We start from the raw sequence: 24,268 nt of genomic DNA, 5'->3' as shown, positions 1-24,268 counted from the left end.
AAAAAAAAAAACACAGCAGCGTTGCATAGCATTGTGTATGTGCATCCGTAATATGTAGTACCTTTGACAAATATTATTATTTTTATTTAACTTGGCAAGTCAGTTAAGAACAGATTTTTATTTACAATGACTGTCTACACCGGCCAAACCCGGATGACGCTGGGTCAGTTGTGCGCCGCCCTATGGGACTCCCAATTACGGCCGGTTGTGATACAGCCTAGATTCGAACCAGGGTGTCTGTAGTGACGCCTCTAGCACTGAGATGCAGTGCCTTGGACTGCTGCGCCACTCGGGAGCCCGGGTGGCTGCTGCTGCAAAGAAAAATAGTACCATGTCGTCATGGAATTTAATCTTGTCTGTCTGTCTCTGTCATGCAGAATAATGAATACTTGGAAGAGAAGCTCCTTCAGAAAGGTCCATCGATAGGAGACAGATCCAAAAGGGTACGAGACAACAAAATTATAACCCTTGGCATACTCACACAGTGGAATTCTACATGACACACAGTCATAGCTGTTCAACACAATGCAGTTCTATAAAAATGTTATTCAGCGATACAGCCTCCCGAACAGGCCCCAGTGCTTATTCCAGGTTAGTGTACATAGTGACGTCAAACACAGGAATCTACATAGACACATCATGCTTTGACATAATGACTTCTTTCCTGCTATGTACAGCAGTAGGCCTACAGTATGGCAGGGAAATGTTGCATTTTGTGTCTATGGTTTTACGATATTAAAAGTTTGTGTACATGATTTCGAGGGACTGGTCCAAGGTATGTTTTTTTTTTACTCCAAACCACACAATGCCATGCTAAAGATAAAATAGTGTGTTTAGGTGCGCCGTGTGCCTGGTTCCAGTGGTCGTCTCCACAAGACAGAAGACGGGGAGTGGGAGTGGAGTGATGATGAGCTGGATATGGAGAGTGAGGAGGGCCAGGCAGCCGTGGCAGCTCTAAGGGTGAGACTAACCTAGTTACCCTTAACCTAGACATCAGACCTACGTTCAAATACTATTGAAAATCTTTACAATACTTAGCTTTCGGGACGGTTTCTCAGACACAGATTAAGCCTTGTCCTGGACTAAAAAGCATTCTCAATGGAGATGTTCATCGGAAGTGCTGTTTAGTTCAGGATTAGATTTAATCTGTGTCTGGGAAACCATCCCTTATGGTTTGCTCTAGTCTGCCTGGAGTGGGTTTACACTCTTGCAACTATTCTATTGTTTTCATTGTACCAATCAAGTTCAATCAAGCACAGATATTGATTATTTTAAATTCTATCTGAACCCAGGTCTGCTAGGTGTAACCTTAAGTCCTGTCGTGGTTCAATGCCACCTAGGACTCCTCAATCAATCAACCTGTTATTCTGTGGGGAGGGAAAACCTTCATTGCATGTTCTGTTGAGGTCTGTTAATCTTTGTGTCGTATCCCATTCTAGTCTCCCAGAGTGAAAGATGGATCCATTGAGGTAAGCCCTGGTGTTGCTATAAATCAGAACACCTAAAAACCTTTCATCTGTTCATTGCAGAAACAATAGGATGCCGGCTGGCTTTAGTTTTGTATGAAATTGTATTAGAAGAATCATTGCCAAAGACCTGATCTAACTCTTTAATCTGCTCTCTCCCAAAATAAGTGTATGGACATGCAGATCATGTGATAACACTTCGCTTAAGGCATACAGGTATACAATGCATTATGGTGCAGTCATAATGCATTGTAAGACTTGGCATTAGTATCTATAGCCATGTTCACACTGCTCTTAGCTCAGGGCTGACAGCATCATGGCCTGAGAGAATAGTGTAAAAAGGCTTTGCATTTACATTTTAGTCAGTTAGCAGACACTCTTATCCAGTGTGCCTTCATCTTAAAGGGATAATTTGGTATTTTGACAATTAAGACCTTTATCTACTTCCCCATAGTTAGGTAAACCAGTGGAAACCAATTTTTCTGCCTTTGCGTGCCTAGCGTTAACGCAGTGACTGGAAGTCTATGGGTAACTGCTAGCATGCTAGCAGTTACTATAGACTTCCAGTCATTGCGCTAATGCTTGTTACCGTTGGCTCGCATAACTACCTCTAACTCCCTTCATACTGGATGCAGAGTCGAAAATTGTATCCATGAGTTAATCTGATTCTGAGGTAGTTGATAAAGGGCTTGATTGCCAAAATCCCAAGTATCCCTTGAAAGGTAGCTTTGGTAATATTACCACAAGGTTGACAACCAAAACCACATTCACGTTAAAAGGTGGATTAATCTCTTTCTGATACAGCATGAGTTTATCTCTTTATCTCTGGTCCACCTCAGATCTTCCCTCCAGAGGATGGTTCTCCCAGTCTGCTCCGTCCAGGAGGGGCAGGGCACGACAAGCCAGCTGAGGCCATCCTTACCCAGGGGGACGCTGTAGCCCAGGACCCTGCCGCCACCAAAGTCCCCATCAGTCTGGTGTTGAGGTTGAGGTACGCATCTAGTGGTGGGTGACATTGTTTCCGTTAGGAAAATGTGGCACCAGACATTATACTGGCAGCATTTGAATTGACCGGACCTTTAAGAAATTCACCAGACCCCCATATGCATTGGTTGCATAACCTGATTAGGGCGTCCACCCACCCAATGCTGTGGATTATTTTAAATCACATAGCCTACAGCCGGAAGGGCCCTCAATTTGGACCAAATAGATGATTGTTGAGTTGCGACCGTCAGTGAAAAGCAGAGAGACCCAGCCAAGAATATTGCAATATAAAAAAATACACAATCGTGGAAAAAAAGTTTGGCTATTGCTGTATAGAGACAATGAGAAGACTGTCTTTTAGTTATCAAAATTCTCAGTTTATTTGAGGGAAAAGTAGCCTGTCTTATTGGCACCAGCGGAGAACATCAGCCATATCCTTGGTGAGTGTGCATATTCACTGTCTTTATCATTGGGTCATTGCTACTTTTGTTTGTTTTTGGACAATATTTTCCTCCTCCAGGTTAGAGGTCTCCCCCTTTCATAGGCCTTTTATTTTTTATTTTACCTTTTATTTAACCAGGCAAGTCAGTTATTAAGAACAAATTATTATTTTCAATGACGGCCTAGGAACAGTGGGTTAACTGCCTGTTCAGGGGCAGAACGACAGATTTGTACCTTTTCAGCTCGGGGGTTTGAACTTGGAACCTTCCGGTTACTAGTCCAACGCTCTAACCACTAGGCTACCCTGCCGCCCCAATTTATCAGACAATGTCGTTTTTATTGTTTCTGTTTGTCAGCGTCAGCAGAGTAGGCTACCGAGTAATTTGTCCTATTAAAAAATATTCTGTTAATGTCTCCTGTCATATAAAGTGTAATAGAATTGCAATCATGAGTGGCAGTGGTCTAAGGCACTGCATCTCAGTGCAAAAGGCATCACTACAGTTCCTGGTTCGATTCCAGGCTGTATCACATCCGGCCGTGATTGGGAGTCCCATAGGGCAAGGCACAATTGGCCGAGCGTCGTCCGGATTTAGCCGGGGTAGACCATCATTGAAGATAAGAATTTATTCTTAACTGACTTGCCTAGTTAAATAAAGTAAAACATGTTTTTGCAAAACGCAAACATTTTCCTGTGCAAAGAAAGCGTAACATTTCTTCTCCTATCTGATATAGCGTAATACACACAGCTACTAGGCCTGGGCTACTTCCCCAAAACAGAAAAAAGCAATGAGGCTCATGCAACAGATAAGAACGTTAAGCATAAAATGTTGCTAAGTTATTTTCCTAACATGACTAGGATTGTCATCAACTAGCAGGGTTGCTAATATGACTAGGATTTAAAAAACAACATTTTAGCATTTATTTAACTAGGCAAGTCAGTAAAGAACATATTCTGACTAGGATTATCATCGACTAGCAGGGTTCCTAATATGACTAGGATTATCATCAACTAGCAGGGTTCCTAATATGACTAGGATTATCATCAACTAGCAGGGTTCCTAATATGACTAGGATTATCATCAACTAGCAGGGTTACTAATATGACTAGGATTATCATCAACTAGCAGGGTTACTAATATGACCAGGATTATCATCAACTAGCAGGGTTACTAATATGACTAGGATTATCATCAACTAGCAGGGTTACTAATATGACTAGGATTATCATCAACTAGCATGGGTTACTAATATGACTAGGATTATCATCAACTAGCAGGGTTACTAATATGACTAGGATTATCATCCACTAGCATGGGTTACTAATATGACTAGGATTATCATCAACTAGCAGGGTCACTAATATGACTAGGATTATCATCCACTAGCATGGGTTGGTTACTAATATGATTAGGATTATCATCCACTAGCATGGGTTGGTTACTAATATGATTAGGATTATCATCAACTGGCAGGGTTAATGATATGACTAGGATTATCATCCACTAGAAGGGATTGGTTTCTAATATGACTAGGATTATCATCCACTAGCAGGGTTACTGATATGACTAGGATTATCATCAACGAGCAGGGTTACTAATATGACTAGGATTATCATCAACTAGCAGGGTTACTAATATGACTAGGATTATCATCAACTAGCATGGGTTGGTTAATAATATGACTAGGATTATCATCAACTAGCATGGGTTGGTTAATCATATGACTAGGATTATCATCAACTAGCATGGGTTGGTTAATCATATGACTAGGATTATCATCAACTAGCATGGGTTAGTTACTCATAGACTAGGATTATCATCAACTAGCATGGGTTGGTTACTCATATAACTAGGATTATCATCAACTAGCAGGGTTGCTAATATGACAAGGATTATCATCAACTAGCATGGGTTGGTTACTAATATGACTAGGATTATCATCCACTAGCATGGGTTGGTTACTATCATGACTAGGATTATCATCAACTGGCAGGGTTAATGATATGACTAGGATTATCATCAACTAGCAGGGTCACTAATATGACTAGGATTATCATCCACTAGCATGGGTTGGTTACTAATATGACTAGGATTATCACCAACTAGCATGGGTTGGTTACTAATATGATTAGGATTATCATCAACTAGCAGGGTTACTGATATGACTAGGATTATCATCAACTAGCATGGGTTACTAATATGACTAGGATTATCATCAACTAGCAGGGTTACTAATATGACTAGGATTATCATCAACTAGCAGGTTTACTAATATGACTAGGATTATCATCAACTAGCAGGGTTACTAATATGACTAGGATTATCATCAACTAGCAGGGTTACTAATATGACTAGGATTATCATCAACTAGCATGGGTTGGTTACTAATATGACTAGGATTATCATCAACTAGCATGGGTTGGTTACTAATATGACTAGGATTATCATCAACTAGCATGGGTTGGTTAATAATATGACTAGGATTATCATCAACTAGCATGGGTTGGTTAATAATATGACTAGGATTATCAACTAGCATGGGTTGGTTAATAATATGACTAGGATTATCATCAACTGGCAGGGTTAATGATATGACTAGGATTATCATCAACTAGCATGGGTTGGTTAGTAATATGACTAGGATTATCAACTAGCATGGGTTGGTTACTAATATGACTAGGATTATCATCAACTAGCATGGGTTGGTTAATCATATGACTAGGATTATCATCAACTAGCATGGGTTGGTTACTCATATGACTAGGATTATCATCAACTAGCATGGGTTGGTTACTCATATAACTAGGATTATCATCAACTAGCAGGGTTGCTAATATGACTAGGATTATCATCAACTAGCAGGGTTGCTAATATGACTAGGATTATCATCAACTAGCATGGGTTGGTTACTAATATGACTAGGATTATCATCCACTAGCATGGGTTGGTTACTATCATGACTAGGATTATCATCAACTGGCAGGGTTAATGATATGACTAGGATTATCATCAACTAGCAGGGTCACTAATATGACTAGGATTATCATCCACTAGCATGGGTTTTTTACTAATATGACTAGGATTATCATCCACTAGCATGGGTTGGTTACTAATATGACTAGGATTATCACCAACTAGCATGGGTTGGTTACTAATATGATTAGGATTATCATCAACTAGCAGGGTTACTGATATGACTAGGATTATCATCAACTAGCATGGGTTACTAATATGACTAGGATTATCATCAACTAGCATGGGTTACTAATATGACTAGGATTATCATCAACTAGCAGGGTTACTAATATGACTAGGATTATCATCAACTAGCAGGGTTACTAATATGACTAGGATTATCATCAACTAGCAGGGTTACTAATATGACTAGGATTATCATCAACTAGCAGGGTTACTAATATGACTAGGATTATCATCAACTAGCAGGGTTACTAATATGACTAGGATTATCATCAACTAGCAGGGTTACTAATATGACTAGGATTATCATCAACTAGCAGGGTTACTAATATGACTAGGATTATCATCAACTAGCAGGGTTACTAATATGACTAGGATTATCATCAACTAGCAGGGTTACTAATATGACTAGGATTATCATCAACTAGCATGGGTTGGTTACTAATATGACTAGGATTATCATCAACTAGCATGGGTTGGTTACTAATATGACTAGGATTATCATCAACTAGCAGGGTTACTAATATGACTAGGATTATCATCAACTAGCATGGGTTGGTTAATAATATGACTAGGATTATCATCAACTAGCATGGGTTGGTTACTAATATGACTAGGATTATCATCAACTAGCATGGGTTGGTTACTAATATGACTAGGATTATCATCAACTAGCATGGGTTGGTTACTAATATGACTAGGATTATCAACTAGCATGGGTTGGTTACTAATATGACTAGGATTATCATCAACTAGCATGGGTTACTAATATGACTTGGATTATCATCAACTAGCATGGGTTGGTTACTAATATGACTAGGATTTATCAACTAACAGGGTTAGTAATATGACTAGGATTCATCAACTAGCATGGGTTGGTTACTAATATGACTAGGATTATCATCAACTAGCATGGGTTGGTTAATAATATGACTAGGATTATCATCAACTAGCATGGGTTGGTTACTAATATGACTAGGATTATCATCAACTGGCAGGGTTAATGATATGACTAGGATTATCAACAACTAGCATGGGTTGGTTACTAATATGACTAGGATTATCATCAACTAGCATGGGTTGGTTGCTAATATAACTAGGTTTATCATCAACTAGCAGGGTTGCTAATATGACTAGGATTATCATCAACTAGCATGGTTACTAATATGACTAGGATTATCATCAACTAGCATGGGTTGGTTACTAATATGACTAGGATTATCATCAACTAGCATGGGTTGGTTACTAATATGACTAGGATTATCATCAACTGGCAGGGTTAATGATATGACTAGGATTATCAACAACTGGCAGGGTTACTAATATGATTAGCATTATCATCAACTAGCATGGGTTGGTTACTAATATGACTAGGATTATCATCAACTAGCATGGGTTGGTTGCTAATATAACTAGGATTATCATCAACTAGTAGGGTTGCTAATATGACTAGGATTATCATCAACTAGCATGGGTTGGTTACTAATATGACTAGGATTATCATCCACTAGATGGGGTTTGTTTCTAATATGACTAGGATTATCATCCACTAGATGGGGTTTGTTTCTAATATGACTAGGATTATCATCAACTAGCAGGGTTACTGATATGACTAGGATTATCATCAACTAGCAGGGTCATTGATATGACTAGGATTATCATCAACTAGCATGGGTTGGTTGCTAATATAACTAGGTTTATCATCAACTAGCAGGGTTGCTAATATGACTAGGATTATCATCAACTAGCATGGGTTGGTTACTAATATGACTAGGATTATCACCAACTAGCATGGGTTGGTTACTAATATGATTAGGATTATCATCAACTAGCAGGGTTGCTAACATGACTAGGATTATCATCAACCTGCATGGGTTACTAATATGACTAGGATTATCATCAACTAGCAGGGTTACTAATATGACTGGGATTATCATCAACTAGCAGGGTCACTAATATGACTAGGATTATCATCCACTAGCATGGGTTGGTTACTAATATGACTAGGATTATCATCCACTAGCATGGGTTGGTTACTAATATGACTAGGATTATCACCAACTAGCATGGGTTGGTTACTAATATGATTAGGATTATCATCAACTAGCATGGGTTACTAATATGACTAGGATTATCATCAACTAGCAGGGTTACTAATATGACTAGGATTATCATCAACTAGCAGGGTCACTAATATGACTAGGATTATCATCCACTAGCATGGGTTGGTTACTAATATGACTAGGATTATCATCCACTAGCATGGGTTGGTTACTAATATGACTAGGATTATCACCAACTAGCATGGGTTGGTTACTAATATGATTAGGATTATCATCAACTAGCATGGGTTACTAATATGACTAGGATTATCATCAACTAGCAGGGTTACTAATATGACTAGGATTATCATCAACTAGCAGGGTTAATGATATGACTAGGATTATCATCAACTAGCATGGGTTGGTTAATAATATGACTAGGATTATCATCAACTAGCATGGGTTGGTTAATAATATGACTAGGATTATCATCAACTAGCATGGGTTGGTTAATAATATGACTAGGATTATCATCAACTAGCATGGGTTGGTTAATAATATGACTAGGATTATCATCAACTAGCATGGGTTGGTTAATAATATGACTAGGATTATCATCAACTAGCATGGGTTGGTTAATAATATGACTAGGATTATCATCAACTAGCATGGGTTGGTTAATAATATGACTAGGATTATCATCAACTAGCATGGGTTGGTTAATAATATGACTAGGATTATCATCAACTAGCATGGGTTGGTTACTAATATGACTAGGATTATCAACAACTACTAATATGATTAGCATTATCATCAACTAGCATGGGTTGGTTGCTAATATGACTAGGATTATCATCAACTAGCATGGGTTGGTTAATAATATGACTAGGATTATCATCAACTAGCATGGGTTGGTTACTAATATGACTAGGATTATCAACAACTAGCAGGGTTACTAATATGATTAGCATTATCATCAACTAGCATGGGTTGGTTGCTAATATGACTAGGATTATCATCAACTAGCAGGGTTGCTAATATGACTAGGATTATCATCAACTAGCATGGGTTGGTTACTATATGACTAGGATTATCATCCACTAGCATGGGTTGGTTACTAATATGACTAGGATTATCACCAACTAGCATGGGTTGGTTACTAATATGATTAGGATTATCATCAACTAGCATGGGTTACTAATATGACTAGGATTATCATCAACTAGCAGGGTTACTAATATGACTAGGATTATCATCAACTAGCAGGGTTAATGATATGACTAGGATTATCATCAACTAGCAGGGTTAATGATATGACTAGGATTATCATCCACTAGATGGGGTTTGTTTCTAATATGACTAGGATTATCATCAACTAGCAGGGTTACTGATATGACTAGGATTATCATCAACTAGCAGGGTCACTAATATGACTAGGATTATCATCAACTAGCAGGGTTACTAATATGACTAGGATTATCATCAATAGCAGGGTTACTAATATGACTAGGATTATCATCAACTAGCAGGGTTACTAATATGACTAGGATTATCATCAACTAGCATGGGTTGGTTAATAATATGACTAGGATTATCATCAACTAGCATGGGTTGGTTAATAATATGACTAGGATTATCATCAACTAGCATGGGTTGGTTCCTAATATGACTAATTATCATCAACTGACTATGACTATTATCATCAACTAGCATGGGTTGGTTAATAATATGACTAGGATTATCATCAACTAGCATGGGTTGGTTAATAATATGACTAGGATTATCATCAACTAGCATGGGTTGGTTAATATGACTAGGATTATCATCAACTAGCGTGGGTTGGTTAATAATATGACTAGGATTATCATCAACTAGCATGGGTTGGTTAATAATATGACTAGGATTATCATCAACTAGCATGGGTTGGTTCCTAATATGACTAGGATTATCATCAACTGGCAGGGTTAATGATATTACTAGGATTATCATCAACTAGCATGGGTTGGTTACTAATATGACCAGGATTATCAACAACTAGCAGGGTTACTAATATGATTAGCATTATCATCAACAGCATGGGTTGGTTGCTAATATAACTAGGATTATCATCAACTAGCAGGGTTGTTAATATGACTAGGATTATCATCAACTAGCATGGGTTGGTTACTAATATGACTAGGATTATCATCCACTAGCACGGGTTGGTTACTAATATGACTAGGATTATCATCAACTAGCAGGGTTACTAATATGACTAGTTATCATCAACTGGCAGGGTTAATGATATGACTAGGATTATCATCCACTAGATGGGGTTTGTTTCTAATATGACTAGGATTATCATCAACTAGCAGGGTTACTGATATGACTAGGATTATCATCAACTAGCAGGGTCACTAATATGACTAGGATTATCATCAACTAGCAGCGTTACTAATATGACTAGGATTATCATCAACTAGCAGGGTTACTAATATGACTAGGATTATCATCAACTGGCAGGGTTAATGATATGACTAGGATTATCATCCACTAGCATGGGTTGGTTACTAATATGACTAGGATTATCATCAACTAGCAGGGTTACTAATATGACTAGGATTTTCATCAACTAGCAGGGTTACTAATATGACTAGGATTTTCATCAACTAGCAGGGTTACTAATATGACTAGGATTTTCATCAACTAGCAGGGTTACTAATATGACTAGGATTATCATCAACTAGCAGGGTTACTAATATGACTAGGATTATCATCCACTAGCATGGGTTGGTTACTAATATGACTAGGATTATCACCAACTAGCATGGGTTGGTTACTAATATGATTAGGATTATCATCAACTAGCATGGGTTACTAATATGATTAGGATTATCATCAACTAGCATGGGTTGGTTACTAATATGACTAGGATTATCATCAACTAGCATGGGTTGGTTACTAATATGACTAGGATTATCATCAACTAGCATGGGTTACTAATATGACTAGGATTATCATCAACTAGCATGGGTTGGTTACTAATATGACTAGGATTATCATCAACTAGCATGGGTTGGTTAATATATGACTAGGATTATCATCAACTAGCATGGGTTGGTTACTAATATGACTAGGATTATCATCAACTGGCAGGGTTAATGATATGACTAGGATTATCATCAACTAGCATGGGTTGGTTACTAATATGACTAGGATTATCATCAACTAGCATGGGTTGGTTGCTAATATAACTAGGATTATCATCAACTAGAGGGTTGCTAATATGACTAGGATTATCATCAACTAGCAGGGTTGGACTAGGATTATCATCAACTAGCATGGTTACTAATATGACTAGGATTATCATCAACTAGCATGGGTTGGTTACTAATGTGACTAGGATTATCATCAACTAGCATGGGTTGGTTACTAATATGACTAGGATTATCATCAACTAGCATGGGTTGGTTGCTAATATAACTAGGATTATCATCAACTAGTAGGGTTGCTAATATGACTAGGATTATCATCAACTAGTAGGGTTGCTAATATGACTAGGATTATCATCAACTAGCATGGTTGGTTACTAATATGACTAGGATTATCATCCACTAGATGGGGTTTGTTTCTAATATGACTAGGATTATCATCAACTAGCAGGGTTACTGATATGACTAGGATTATCATCAACTAGCAGGGTCATTAATATGACTAGGATTATCATCCACTAGTAGGGTTGCTAATATGACTAGGATTATCATCAACTAGCATGGGTTGGTTACTAATATGACTAGGATTATCATCCACTAGATGGGGTTTGTTTCTAATATGACTAGGATTATCATCAACTAGCAGGGTTACTGATATGACTAGGATTATCATCAACTAGCAGGGTCATTAATATGACTAGGATTATCATCCACTAGTAGGGTTGCTAATATGACTAGGATTATCATCAACTAGCATGGGTTGGTTACTAATATGACTAGGATTATCATCAACTAGCATGGGTTGGTTACTAATATGATTAGGATTATCATCAACTAGCAGGGTTGCTAACATGACTAGGATTATCATCAACCTGCATGGGTTACTAATATGACTAGGATTATCATCAACTAGCAGGGTTACTAATATGACTAGGATTATCATCAACTAGCAGGGTCACTAATATGACTAGGATTATCATCCACTAGCATGGGTTGGTTACTAATATGACTAGGATTATCATCCACTAGCATGGGTTGGTTACTAATATGACTAGGATTATCACCAACTAGCATGGGTTGGTTACTAATATGACTAGGATTATCATCCACTAGCAGGGTTACTAATATGACTAGGATTATCATCAACTAGCATGGGTTACTAATATGACAAGGATTATCATCAACTAGCAGGGTTACTAATATGACTAGGATTATCATCCACTAGCATGGGTTGGTTACTAATATGACTAGGATTATCATCCACTAGCATGGGTTGGTTACTAATATGACTAGGATTATCACCAACTAGCATGGGTTGGTTACTAATATGATTAGGATTATCATCAACTAGCATGGGTTACTAATATGACTAGGATTATCATCAACTAGCAGGGTTACTAATATGACTAGGATTATCATCAACTAGCAGGGTTACTAATATGACTAGGATTTTCATCAACTAGCAGGGTTACTAATATGACTAGGATTTTCATCAACTAGCAGGGTTACTAATATGACTAGGATTATCATCAACTAGCAGGGTTACTAATATGACTAGGATTATCATCAACTAGCAGGGTTACTAATATGACTAGGATTATCATCAACTAGCAGGGTTACTAATATGACTAGGATTATCATCAACTAGCAGGGTTACTAATATGACTAGGATTATCATCAACTAGCATGGGTTGGTTAATAATATGACTAGGATTATCATCAACTAGCATGGGTTGGTTAATAATATGACTAGGATTATCATCAACTAGCATGGGTTGGTTAATAATATGACTAGGATTATCATCAACTAGCATGGGTTGGTTAATATGACTAGGATTATCATCAACTAGCATGGGTTGGTTAATAATATGACTAGGATTATCATCAACTGGCAGGGTTCATGATATGACTAGGATTATCATCAACTAGCAGGGTCACTAATATGACTAGGCTTATCATCAACGAGCAGGGTTACTAATATGACTTGGATTATCATCAACGAGCAGGGTTACTAATATGACTAGGATTATCATCAACTAGCAGGGTTAATGATATGACTAGGATTATCATCAACTAGCAGGGTCACTAATATGACTAGGCTTATCATCAACGAGCAGGGTTACTAATATGACTTGGATTATCATCAACGAGCAGGGTTACTAATATGACTAGGCTTATCCTCAATGAGCAGGGTTACTAATATGACTTGGATTATCATCAACTAGCAGGGTTACTAATATGACTAGGATTATCATCAACTAGCATGGGTTGGTTAATAATATGACTAGGATTATCATCAACTAGCATGGGTTGGTTAATAATATGACTAGGATTATCATCAACTAGCGTGGGTTGGTTAATAATATGACTAGGATTATCATCAACTAGCATGGGTTGGTTAATAATATGACTAGGATTATCATCAACTAGCATGGGTTGGTTAATATGACTAGGATTATCATCAACTAGCATGGGTTGGTTAATATGACTAGGATTATCATCAACTAGCATGGGTTGGTTAATAATATGACTAGGATTATCATCAACTGGCAGGGTTCATGATATGACTAGGATTATCATCAACTAGCATGGGTTGGTTACTAATATGACTAGGATTATCAACAACTAGCAGGGTTACTAATATGACTAGGATTATCATCAACTAGCATGGGTTACTAATTTGACAAGGATTATCATCAACTAGCAGGGTTACTAATATGACTAGGATTATCATCAACTAGCATGGGTTGGTTACTAATATGACTAGGATTATCATCCACTAGCATGGGTTGGTTACTATCATGACTAGGATTATCATCCACTAGCATGGGTTGGTTACTAATATGATTAGGATTATCATCAACTGGCAGGGTTAATGATATGACTAGGATTATCATCAACGAGCAGGGTTACTAATATGACTAGGATTATCATCAACTAGCATGGGTTGGTTAATAATATGACTAGGATTATCATCAACTAGCATGGGTTGGTTACTAATATGACTAGGATTATCATCAACTAACATGGGTTACTAATATGACTAGGATTATCATCAACTAGCAGGGTTAATGATATGACTAGGATTATCATCAACTAGCAGGGTTACTGATATGACTAGGATTATCATCAACTAGCAGGGTTACTAATATGACTAGGATTATCATCAACTAGCAGGGTTACTAATATGACTAGGATTATCATCAACTGGCAGGGTTAATGATATGACTAGGATTATCATCAACTAGCAGGGTTAATGATATGACTAGGATTATCATCAACTGGCAGGGTTAATAATATGACTAGGATTATCATCAACTGGCAGGGTTAATGATATGACTAGGATTATCATCAACTAGCATGGGTTGGTTACTAATATGATTAGGATTATCATCAACTAGCAGGGTTACTAATATGACTAGGATTATCATCAACTAGCATGGGTTACTAATATGACTAGGATTATCATCAACTAGCAGGGTTACTAATATGACTAGGATTATCATCAACTAGCAGGGTTAATGATATGACTAGGATTATCATCAACTAGCAGGGTTAATAATATGACTAGGATTATCATCAACTAGCATGGGTTAATAATATGACTAGGATTATCATCAACTAGCAGGGTTACTGATATGACTAGGATTATCATCAACTAGCAGGGTCACTAATATGACTAGGATTATCATCAACTAGCAGGGTCACTAATATGACTAGGATTATCCTCAATGAGCAGGGTTACTAATATGACTAGGATTATCATTAACTAGCAGGGTTACTAATATGACTAGGATTATCATCAACTAGCATGGGTTGGTTCCTAATATGACTAGGATTATCATCAACTAGCATGGTTAATAATATGACTAGGATTATCATCAACTAGCATGGGTTGGTTAATAATATGACTAGGATTATCATCAACTAGCGTGGGTTGGTTAATAATATGACTAGGATTATCATCAACTAGCATGGGTTGGTTAATAATATGACTAGGATTATCATCAACTAGCATGGGTTGGTTCCTAATATGACTAGGATTATCATCAACTGGCAGGGTTAATGATATTACTAGGATTATCATCAACTAGCATGGGTTGGTTACTAATATGACCAGGATTATCAACAACTAGCAGGGTTACTAATATGATTAGCATTATCATCAACTAGCATGGGTTGGTTGCTAATATAACTAGGATTATCATCAACTAGCAGGGTTGCTAATATGACTAGGATTATCATCAACTAGCAGGGTTGCTAATATGACTAGGATTATCATCAACTAGCATGGGTTGGTTACTAATATGACTAGGATTATCATCAACTAGCAGGGTTACTAATATGACTAGGATTATCATCAACTGGCAGGGTTAATGATATGACTAGGATTATCATCCACTAGATGGGGTTTGTTTCTAATATGACTAGGATTATCATCAACTAGCAGGGTTACTGATATGACTAGGATTATCATCAACTAGCAGGGTCACTAATATGACTAGGATTATCATCAACTAGCAGGGTCACTAATATGACTAGGATTATCATCAACTAGCAGGGTTACTAATATGACTAGGATTATCATCAACTAGCAGGGTTACTAATATGACTAGGATTATCATCAACTAGCATGGGTTGGTTACTAATATGACTTGGATTATCATCAACTGGCAGGGTTACTAATATGACTAGGATTATCATCCACTAGATGGGGTTTGTTTCTAATATGACTAGGATTATCATCAACTAGAAGGGTTACTAATATGACTAGGATTATCATCAACTAGCAGGGTTACTAATATGACTAGGATTATCATCAACTAGCAGGGTTACTAATATGACTAGGATTATCATCCACTAGCATGGGTTGGTTACTAATATGACTAGGATTATCACCAACTAGCATGGGTTGGTTACTAATATGATTAGGATTATCATCAACTAGCATGGGTTGGTTACTAATATGACTAGGATTATCATCAACTAGCATGGGTTGGTTACTAATATGACTAGGATTATCAACTAGCATGGGTTGGTTACTAATATGACTAGGATTATCATCAACTAGCATGGGTTACTAATATGACTTGGATTATCATCAACTAGCAGGGTCACTAATATGACTAGGATTATCATCCACTAGCATGGGTTGGTTACTAATATGACTAGGATTATCATCAACTAGCATGGGTTGGTTACTAATATGACTAGGATTATCATCAACTGGCAGGGTTAATGATATGACTAGGATTATCATCAACTAGCATGGGTTGGTTACTAATATGACTAGGATTATCATCAACTAGCAGGGTTGCTAATATGACTAGGATTATCATCAACTAGCAGGGTTGCTAATATGACTAGGATTATCATCAACTAGCATGGTTACTAATATGACTAGGATTATCATCAACTAGCATGGGTTGGTTACTAATATGACTAGGATTATCATCAACTAGCATGGGTTGGTTACTAATATGACTAGGATTATCATCAACTAGCATGGGTTGGTTGCTAATATAACTAGGATTATCATCCACTAGATGGGTTGGTTACTAATATGACTAGGATTATCATCAACTAGTAGGGTTGCTAATATGACTAGGATTATCATCAACTAGCATGGGTTGGTTACTATTATGACTAGGATTATCATCCACTAGTTGGGTTACTGATATGACAAGGATTATCATCAACTAGCAGGGTTACTGATATGACAAGGATTATCATCAACTAGCAGGGTCACTAATATGACTAGGATTATCATCCACTAGCATGGGTTGGTTACTAATATGACTAGGATTATCATCAACTAGCATGGGTTGGTTACTAATATGACTAGGATTATCATCCACTAGATGGGGTTTGTTTCTAATATGACTAGGATTATCATCAACTAGCAGGGTTACTGATATGACTAGGATTATCATCAACTAGCAGGGTCATTAATATGACTAGGATTATCATCCACTAGTAGGGTTGCTAATATGACTAGGATTATCATCAACTAGCATGGGTTGGTTACTAATATGACTAGGATTATCACCAACTAGCATGGGTTGGTTACTAATATGATTAGGATTATCATCAACTAGCAGGGTTACTAACATGACTAGGATTATCATCAACCTGCATGGGTTACTAATATGACTAGGATTATCATCAACTAGCAGGGTTACTAATATGACTAGGATTATCATCAACTAGCAGGGTCACTAATATGACTAGGATTATCATCCACTAGCATGGGTTGGTTACTAATATGACTAGGATTATCATCCACTAGCATGGGTTGGTTACTAATATGACTAGGATTATCACCAACTAGCATGGGTTGGTTACTAATATGATTAGGATTATCATCAACTAGCATGGGTTACTAATATGACTAGGATTATCATCAACTAGCAGGGTTACTAATATGACTAGGATTATCATCAACTAGCAGGGTCACTAATATGACTAGGATTATCATCCACTAGCATGGGTTGGTTACTAATATGACTAGGATTATCATCCACTAGCATGGGTTGGTTACTAATATGACTAGGATTATCACCAACTAGCATGGGTTGGTTACTAATATGATTAGGATTATCATCAACTAGCATGGGTTACTAATATGACTAGGATTATCATCAACTAGCAGGGTTACTAATATGACTAGGATTATCATCAACTAGCAGGGTTACTAATATGACTAGGATTATCATCAACTAGCAGGGTTAATGATATGACTAGGATTATCATCAACTAGCAGGGTCACTAATATGACTAGGCTTATCATCAACTAGCAGGGTTACTAATATGACTTGGATTATCATCAACGAGCAGGGTTACTAATATGACTAGGATTATCATCAACTAGCAGGGTTACTAATATGACTAGGATTATCATCAACTAGCAGGGTTACTAATATGACTAGGATTATCATCAACTAGCATGGGTTGGTTAATAATATGACTAGGATTATCATCAACTAGCATGGGTTGGTTAATAATATGACTAGGATTATCATCAACTAGCATGGGTTGGTTAATAATATGACTAGGATTATCATCAACTAGCATGGGTTGGTTAATATGACTAGGATTATCATCAACTAGCATGGGTTGGTTAATAATATGACTAGGATTATCATCAACTGGCAGGGTTCATGATATGACTAGGATTATCATCAACTGGCAGGGTCACTAATATGACTAGGCTTATCATCAACGAGCAGGGTTACTAATATGACTAGGATTATCATCAACGAGCAGGGTTACTAATATGACTAGGATTATCATCAACTAGCAGGGTTAATGATATGACTAGGATTATCATCAACTAGCAGGGTCACTAATATGACTAGGCTTATCATCAACGAGCAGGGTTACTAATATGACTTGGATTATCATCAACTAGCAGGGTTACTAATATGACTAGGATTATCATCAACTAGCAGGGTTACTAATATGACTAGGATTATCATCAACTAGCAGGGTTACTAATATGACTAGGATTATCATCAACTAGCATGGGTTGGTTAATAATATGACTAGGATTATCATCAACTAGCATGGGTTGGTTAATAATATGACTAGGATTATCATCAACTAGCATGGGTTGGTTAATAATATGACTAGGATTATCATCAACTAGCATGGGTTGGTTAATAATATGACTAGGATTATCATCAACTAGCATGGGTTGGTTAATAATATGACTAGGATTATCATCAACTAGCATGGGTTGGTTAATATGACTAGGATTATCATCAACTAGCATGGGTTGGTTCCTAATATGACTAGGATTATCATCAACTGGCAGGGTTAATGATATTACTAGGATTATCATCAACTAGCATGGGTTGGTTACTAATATGACCAGGATTATCAACAACTAGCAGGGTTACTAATATGATTAGCATTATCATCAACTAGCATGGGTTGGTTGCTAATATAACTAGGATTATCATCAACTAGCAGGGTTGCTAATATGACTAGGATTATCATCAACTAGCAGGGTTGCTAATATGACTAGGATTATCATCAACTAGCATGGGTTGGTTACTAATATGACTAGGATTATCATCAACTAACATGGGTTACTAATATGACTAGGTTATCATCAACTGGCAGGGTTAATGATATGACTAGGATTATCATCAACTAGCAGGGTTGCTAATATGACTAGGATTATCATCAACTAGCATGGGTTGGTTACTAATATGACTAGGATTATCATCCACTAGCAGGGTTGGTTACTAATATGACTAGGATTATCATCAACTAACATGGGTTACTAATATGACTAGGATTATCATCAACTGGCAGGGTTAATGATATGACTAGGATTATCATCAACTAGCAGGGTTACTGATATGACTAGGATTATCATCAACTAGCAGGGTTACTAATATGACTAGGATTATCATCAACTAGCATGGGTTGGTTGCTAATATGACTAGGATTATCATCAACTGGCAGGGTTAATGATATGACTAGGATTATCATCAACTGGCAGGGTTAATGATATGACTAGGATTATCATCAATTGGCAGGGTTAATGATATGACTAGGATTATCATCAACTGGCAGGGTTAATGATATGACTAGGATTATCATCAACTGGCATGGGTTGGTTACTAATATGACCAGGATTATCATCAACTAGCATGGGTTACTAATATGACTAGGATTATCATCAACTAGCATGGGTTACTAATATGACTAGGATTATCATCAACTAGCAGGGTTACTAATATGACTAGGATTATCATCAACTAGCAGGGTTACTAATATGACTAGGATTATCATCCACTAGATGGGTTGGTTACTAATATGACTAGGATTATCATCAACTAGCATGGGTTTGTTTTTTAATATGACTAGGATTATCATCAACTAGCATGGGTTTGTTTTTTAATATGACTAGGATTATCATCAACTAGCATGGGTTACTAATATGACTAGGATTATCATCAACTAGCATGGGTTACTAATATGACTAGGATTATCATCAACTAGCAGGGTTACTAATATGACTAGGATTATCATGAACTGGCAGGGTTAATGATATGACTAGGATTATCATCAACTAGCATGGGTTGGTTAATAATATGACTAGGATTATCATCAACTAGCAGGGTTACTGATATGACTAGGATTATCATCCACTAGCAGGGTTACTGATATGACTAGGATTATCATCAACGAGCAGGGTTACTAATATGACTAGGATTATCATCAACTAGCAGGGTTACTAATATGACTAGGATTATCATCAACTAGCATGGGTTGGTTAATAATATGACTAGGATTATCATCAACTAGCATGGGTTGGTTAATCATATGACTAGGATTATCATCAACTAACATGGGTTGGTTACTAATATGACTAGGATTATCATCAACTGGCAGGGTTAATGATATGACTAGGATTATCATCAACTAGCAGGGTCACTAATATGACTAGGCTTATCATCAACGAGCAGGGTTACTAATATGACTAGGATTATCCTCAATGAGCAGCGTTACTAATATGACTAGGATTATCATCAACTAGCATGGGTTGGTTAATAATATGACTAGGATTATCATCAACTAGCATGGGTTGGTTAATAATATGACTAGGATTATCATCAACTAACATGGGTTGGTTACTAATATGACTAGGATTATCATCAACTGGCAGGGTTAATGATTGACTAGGATTATCATTAACTAGGGGTCACTTATCATTATCAACTAGCAGGGTTACTAATATGACTAGGATTATCCTCAATGAGCAGCGTTACTAATATGACTTGGATTATCATCAACTAGCAGGGTTACTAATATGACTAGGATTATCATCAACTAGCAGGGTTACTAATATGACTAGGATTATCATCAACTGGCAGGGTTAATGATATGACTAGGATTATCATCAACTAGCATGGGTTGGTTACTAATATGATTAGGATTATCATCAACTAGCAGGGTTACTAATATGACTAGGATTATCATTAACTAGCAGGGTCACTAATATGACTAGGCTTATCAACGAGCAGGGTTACTAATATGACTAGGATTATCCTCAATGAGCAGCGTTACTAATATGACTTGGATTATCATCAACTAGCAGGGTTACTAATATGACTAGGATTATCATCAACTAGCAGGGTTACTAATATGACTAGGATTATCATCAACTGGCAGGGTTAATGATATGACTAGGATTATCATCAACTAGCATGGGTTGGTTACTAATATGATTAGGATTATCATCAACTAGCAGGGTTACTAATATGACTAGGATTATCATCAACTAGCATGGGTTACTAATATGACTAGGATTATCATCAACTAGCAGGGTCACTAATATGACTAGGATTATCATCCACTAGCATGGATTGGTTACTAATATGACCAGGATTATCATCCACTAGCATGGGTTGGTTACTAATATGACTAGGATTATCACCAACTAGCATGGGTTGGTTACTAATATGATTAGGATTATCATCAACTAGCATGGATTACTAATATGACTAGGATTATCATCAACTAGCAGGGTTACTAATATGACTAGGATTATCATGAACTGGCAGGGTTAATGATATGACTAGGATTATCATCCACTAGATGGGGTTTGTTTCTAATATGACTAGGATTATCATCAACTAGCAGGGTTACTGATATGACTAGGATTATCATCAACTAGCAGGATCACTAATATGACTAGGATTATCTTCAACTAGCAGGGTTACTAATATGACTAGGATTATCATCAACTAGCATGGGTTGGTTAATAATATGACTAGGATTATCACCAACTAGCATGGGTTGGTTACTAATATGATTAGGATTATCATCAACTAGCATGGGTTACTAATATGACTAGGATTATCATCAACTAGCATGGGTTGGTTAATAATATGACTAGGATTATCATCAACTAGCATGGGTTGGTTAATAATATGACTAGGATTATCATCAACTAACATGGGTTGGTTACTAATATGACTAGGATTATCATCAACTGGCAGGGTTAATGATATGACTAGGATTATCATCAACTCACTAATATGACTAGGCTTATCATCAACGAGCAGGGTTACTAATATGACTAGGATTATCCTCAATGAGCAGGGTTACTAATATGATTAGCATTATCATCAACTAGCATGGGTTGGTTGCTAATATAACTAGGATTATCATCAACTAGCAGGGTTGCTAATATGACTAGGATTATCATCAACTGGCAGGGTTAATGATATGACTAGGATTATCATCCACTAGATGGGGTTTGTTTCTAATATGACTAGGATTATCATCAACTAGCAGGGTTACTAATATGACTAGGATTATCATCCACTAGCATGGGTTGGTTACTAATATGACTAGGATTATCACCAACTAGCAGGGGTTGGTTACTAATATGACTAGGATTATCATCAACTAGCAGGGTCACTAATATGACTAGGATTATCATCCACTAGCATGGGTTGGTTACTAATATGACTAGGATTATCATCCACTAGCATGGGTTTGTTTCTAATATGACTAGGATTATCATCAACTAGCAGGGTCACTAATATGACTAGGATTATCATCCACTAGCATGGGTTGGTTACTAATATGACTAGGATTATCATCAACTAGCAGGGTTGCTAACATGACTAGGATTATCATCAACTAGCATGGGTTACTAATATGACTAGGATTATCATCAACTAGCAGGGTTACTAATATGACTAGGATTATCATCAACTAGCAGAGTCACTAATATGACTAGGATTATCATCCACTAGCATGGGTTGGTTACTAATATGACTAGGATTATCATCCACTAGCATGGGTTACTAATATGACTAGGATTATCATCAACTAGCATTGGTTACTAGTATGACTAGGATTATCATCAACTAGCAGGGTTAATGATATGACTAGGCTTATCCTCAATGAGCAGGGTTACGAATATGACTTGGATTATCATCAACTAGCAGGGTTACTAATATGACTAGGATTATCATCAACTAGCATGGGTTGGTTAATAATATGACTAGGATTATCATCAACTAGCATGGGTTGGTTAATAATATGACTAGGATTATCAACTAGCATGGGTTGGTTCCTAATATGACTAGGATTATCATCAACTGGCAGGGTTGCTAACATAACTAGGATTATCATCAACTAGCAGGGTTACTAATATGACTAGGATTATCATCAACTAGCAGGGTTACTAATATGACTAGGATTATCATCAACTAGCAGGGTTACTAATATGACTAGGATTATCATCAACTAGCATTGGTTACGAGTATGACTAGGATTATCATCAACTGGCAGGGTTAATGATATGACTAGGATTATCATCAACTAGCATGGGTTGGTTACTAATATGACTAGGATTATCATCAACTAGCAGGGTTGCTAATATGACTAGGATTATCATCAACTAGTAGGGTTGCTAATATGACTAGGATTATCATCAACTAGCATGGGTTGGTTACTAATATGACTAGGATTATCATCCACTAGATGGGTTTCTAATATGACTAGGATTATCATCAACTAGCATGGGTTGGTTACTAATATGACTAGGATTATCATCCACTAGATGGGGTTTGTTTCTAATATGACTAGGATTATCATCAACTAGCAGGGTTACTGATATGACTAGGATTATCATCAACTAGCAGGGTCACTAATATGACTAGGATTATCATCAACTAGCAGGGTCATTAATATGACTAGGATTATCATCCACTAGCATGGGTTGGTTACTAATATGACTAGGATTATCCTCCACTAGCATGGGTTGGTTACTAATATGACTAGGATTATCACCAACTAGCATGGGTTACTAATATGACTAGGATTATCACCAACTAGCATGGGTTACTAATATGACTAGGATTATCATCAACTAGCAGGGTTACTAATATGACTAGGATTATCATCAACTAGCA

At 37.0% G+C, this 24,268-nt stretch overlaps 1 protein-coding gene across 1 annotated transcript in view; it reads left to right on the top strand.

Moving 5' to 3' along the window:
• The window catches only part of LOC112226515 (serine/threonine-protein kinase OSR1), a 62,097-nt gene that overhangs the window by 21,549 nt on the left and 16,280 nt on the right, over positions 1 to 24,268 (top strand). The window contains exons 10-13 of the mRNA XM_024390870.2: positions 378 to 443; positions 838 to 960; positions 1,440 to 1,469; positions 2,306 to 2,457. Of these exons, the coding sequence (XP_024246638.1) occupies positions 378 to 443; positions 838 to 960; positions 1,440 to 1,469; positions 2,306 to 2,457 (371 nt within the window). The remainder of the gene's footprint in view (positions 1 to 377; positions 444 to 837; positions 961 to 1,439; positions 1,470 to 2,305; positions 2,458 to 24,268) is intronic.

This window comes from Oncorhynchus tshawytscha, linkage group LG28 (genome assembly GCF_018296145.1).
Source record: "Oncorhynchus tshawytscha isolate Ot180627B linkage group LG28, Otsh_v2.0, whole genome shotgun sequence".
Classification (NCBI taxonomy): Eukaryota; Metazoa; Chordata; class Actinopteri; order Salmoniformes; family Salmonidae; genus Oncorhynchus; species Oncorhynchus tshawytscha.
The sequence above is the reverse complement of the archived record's forward strand: the minus strand, read 5'-3'. Positions and strand labels throughout refer to the sequence as shown.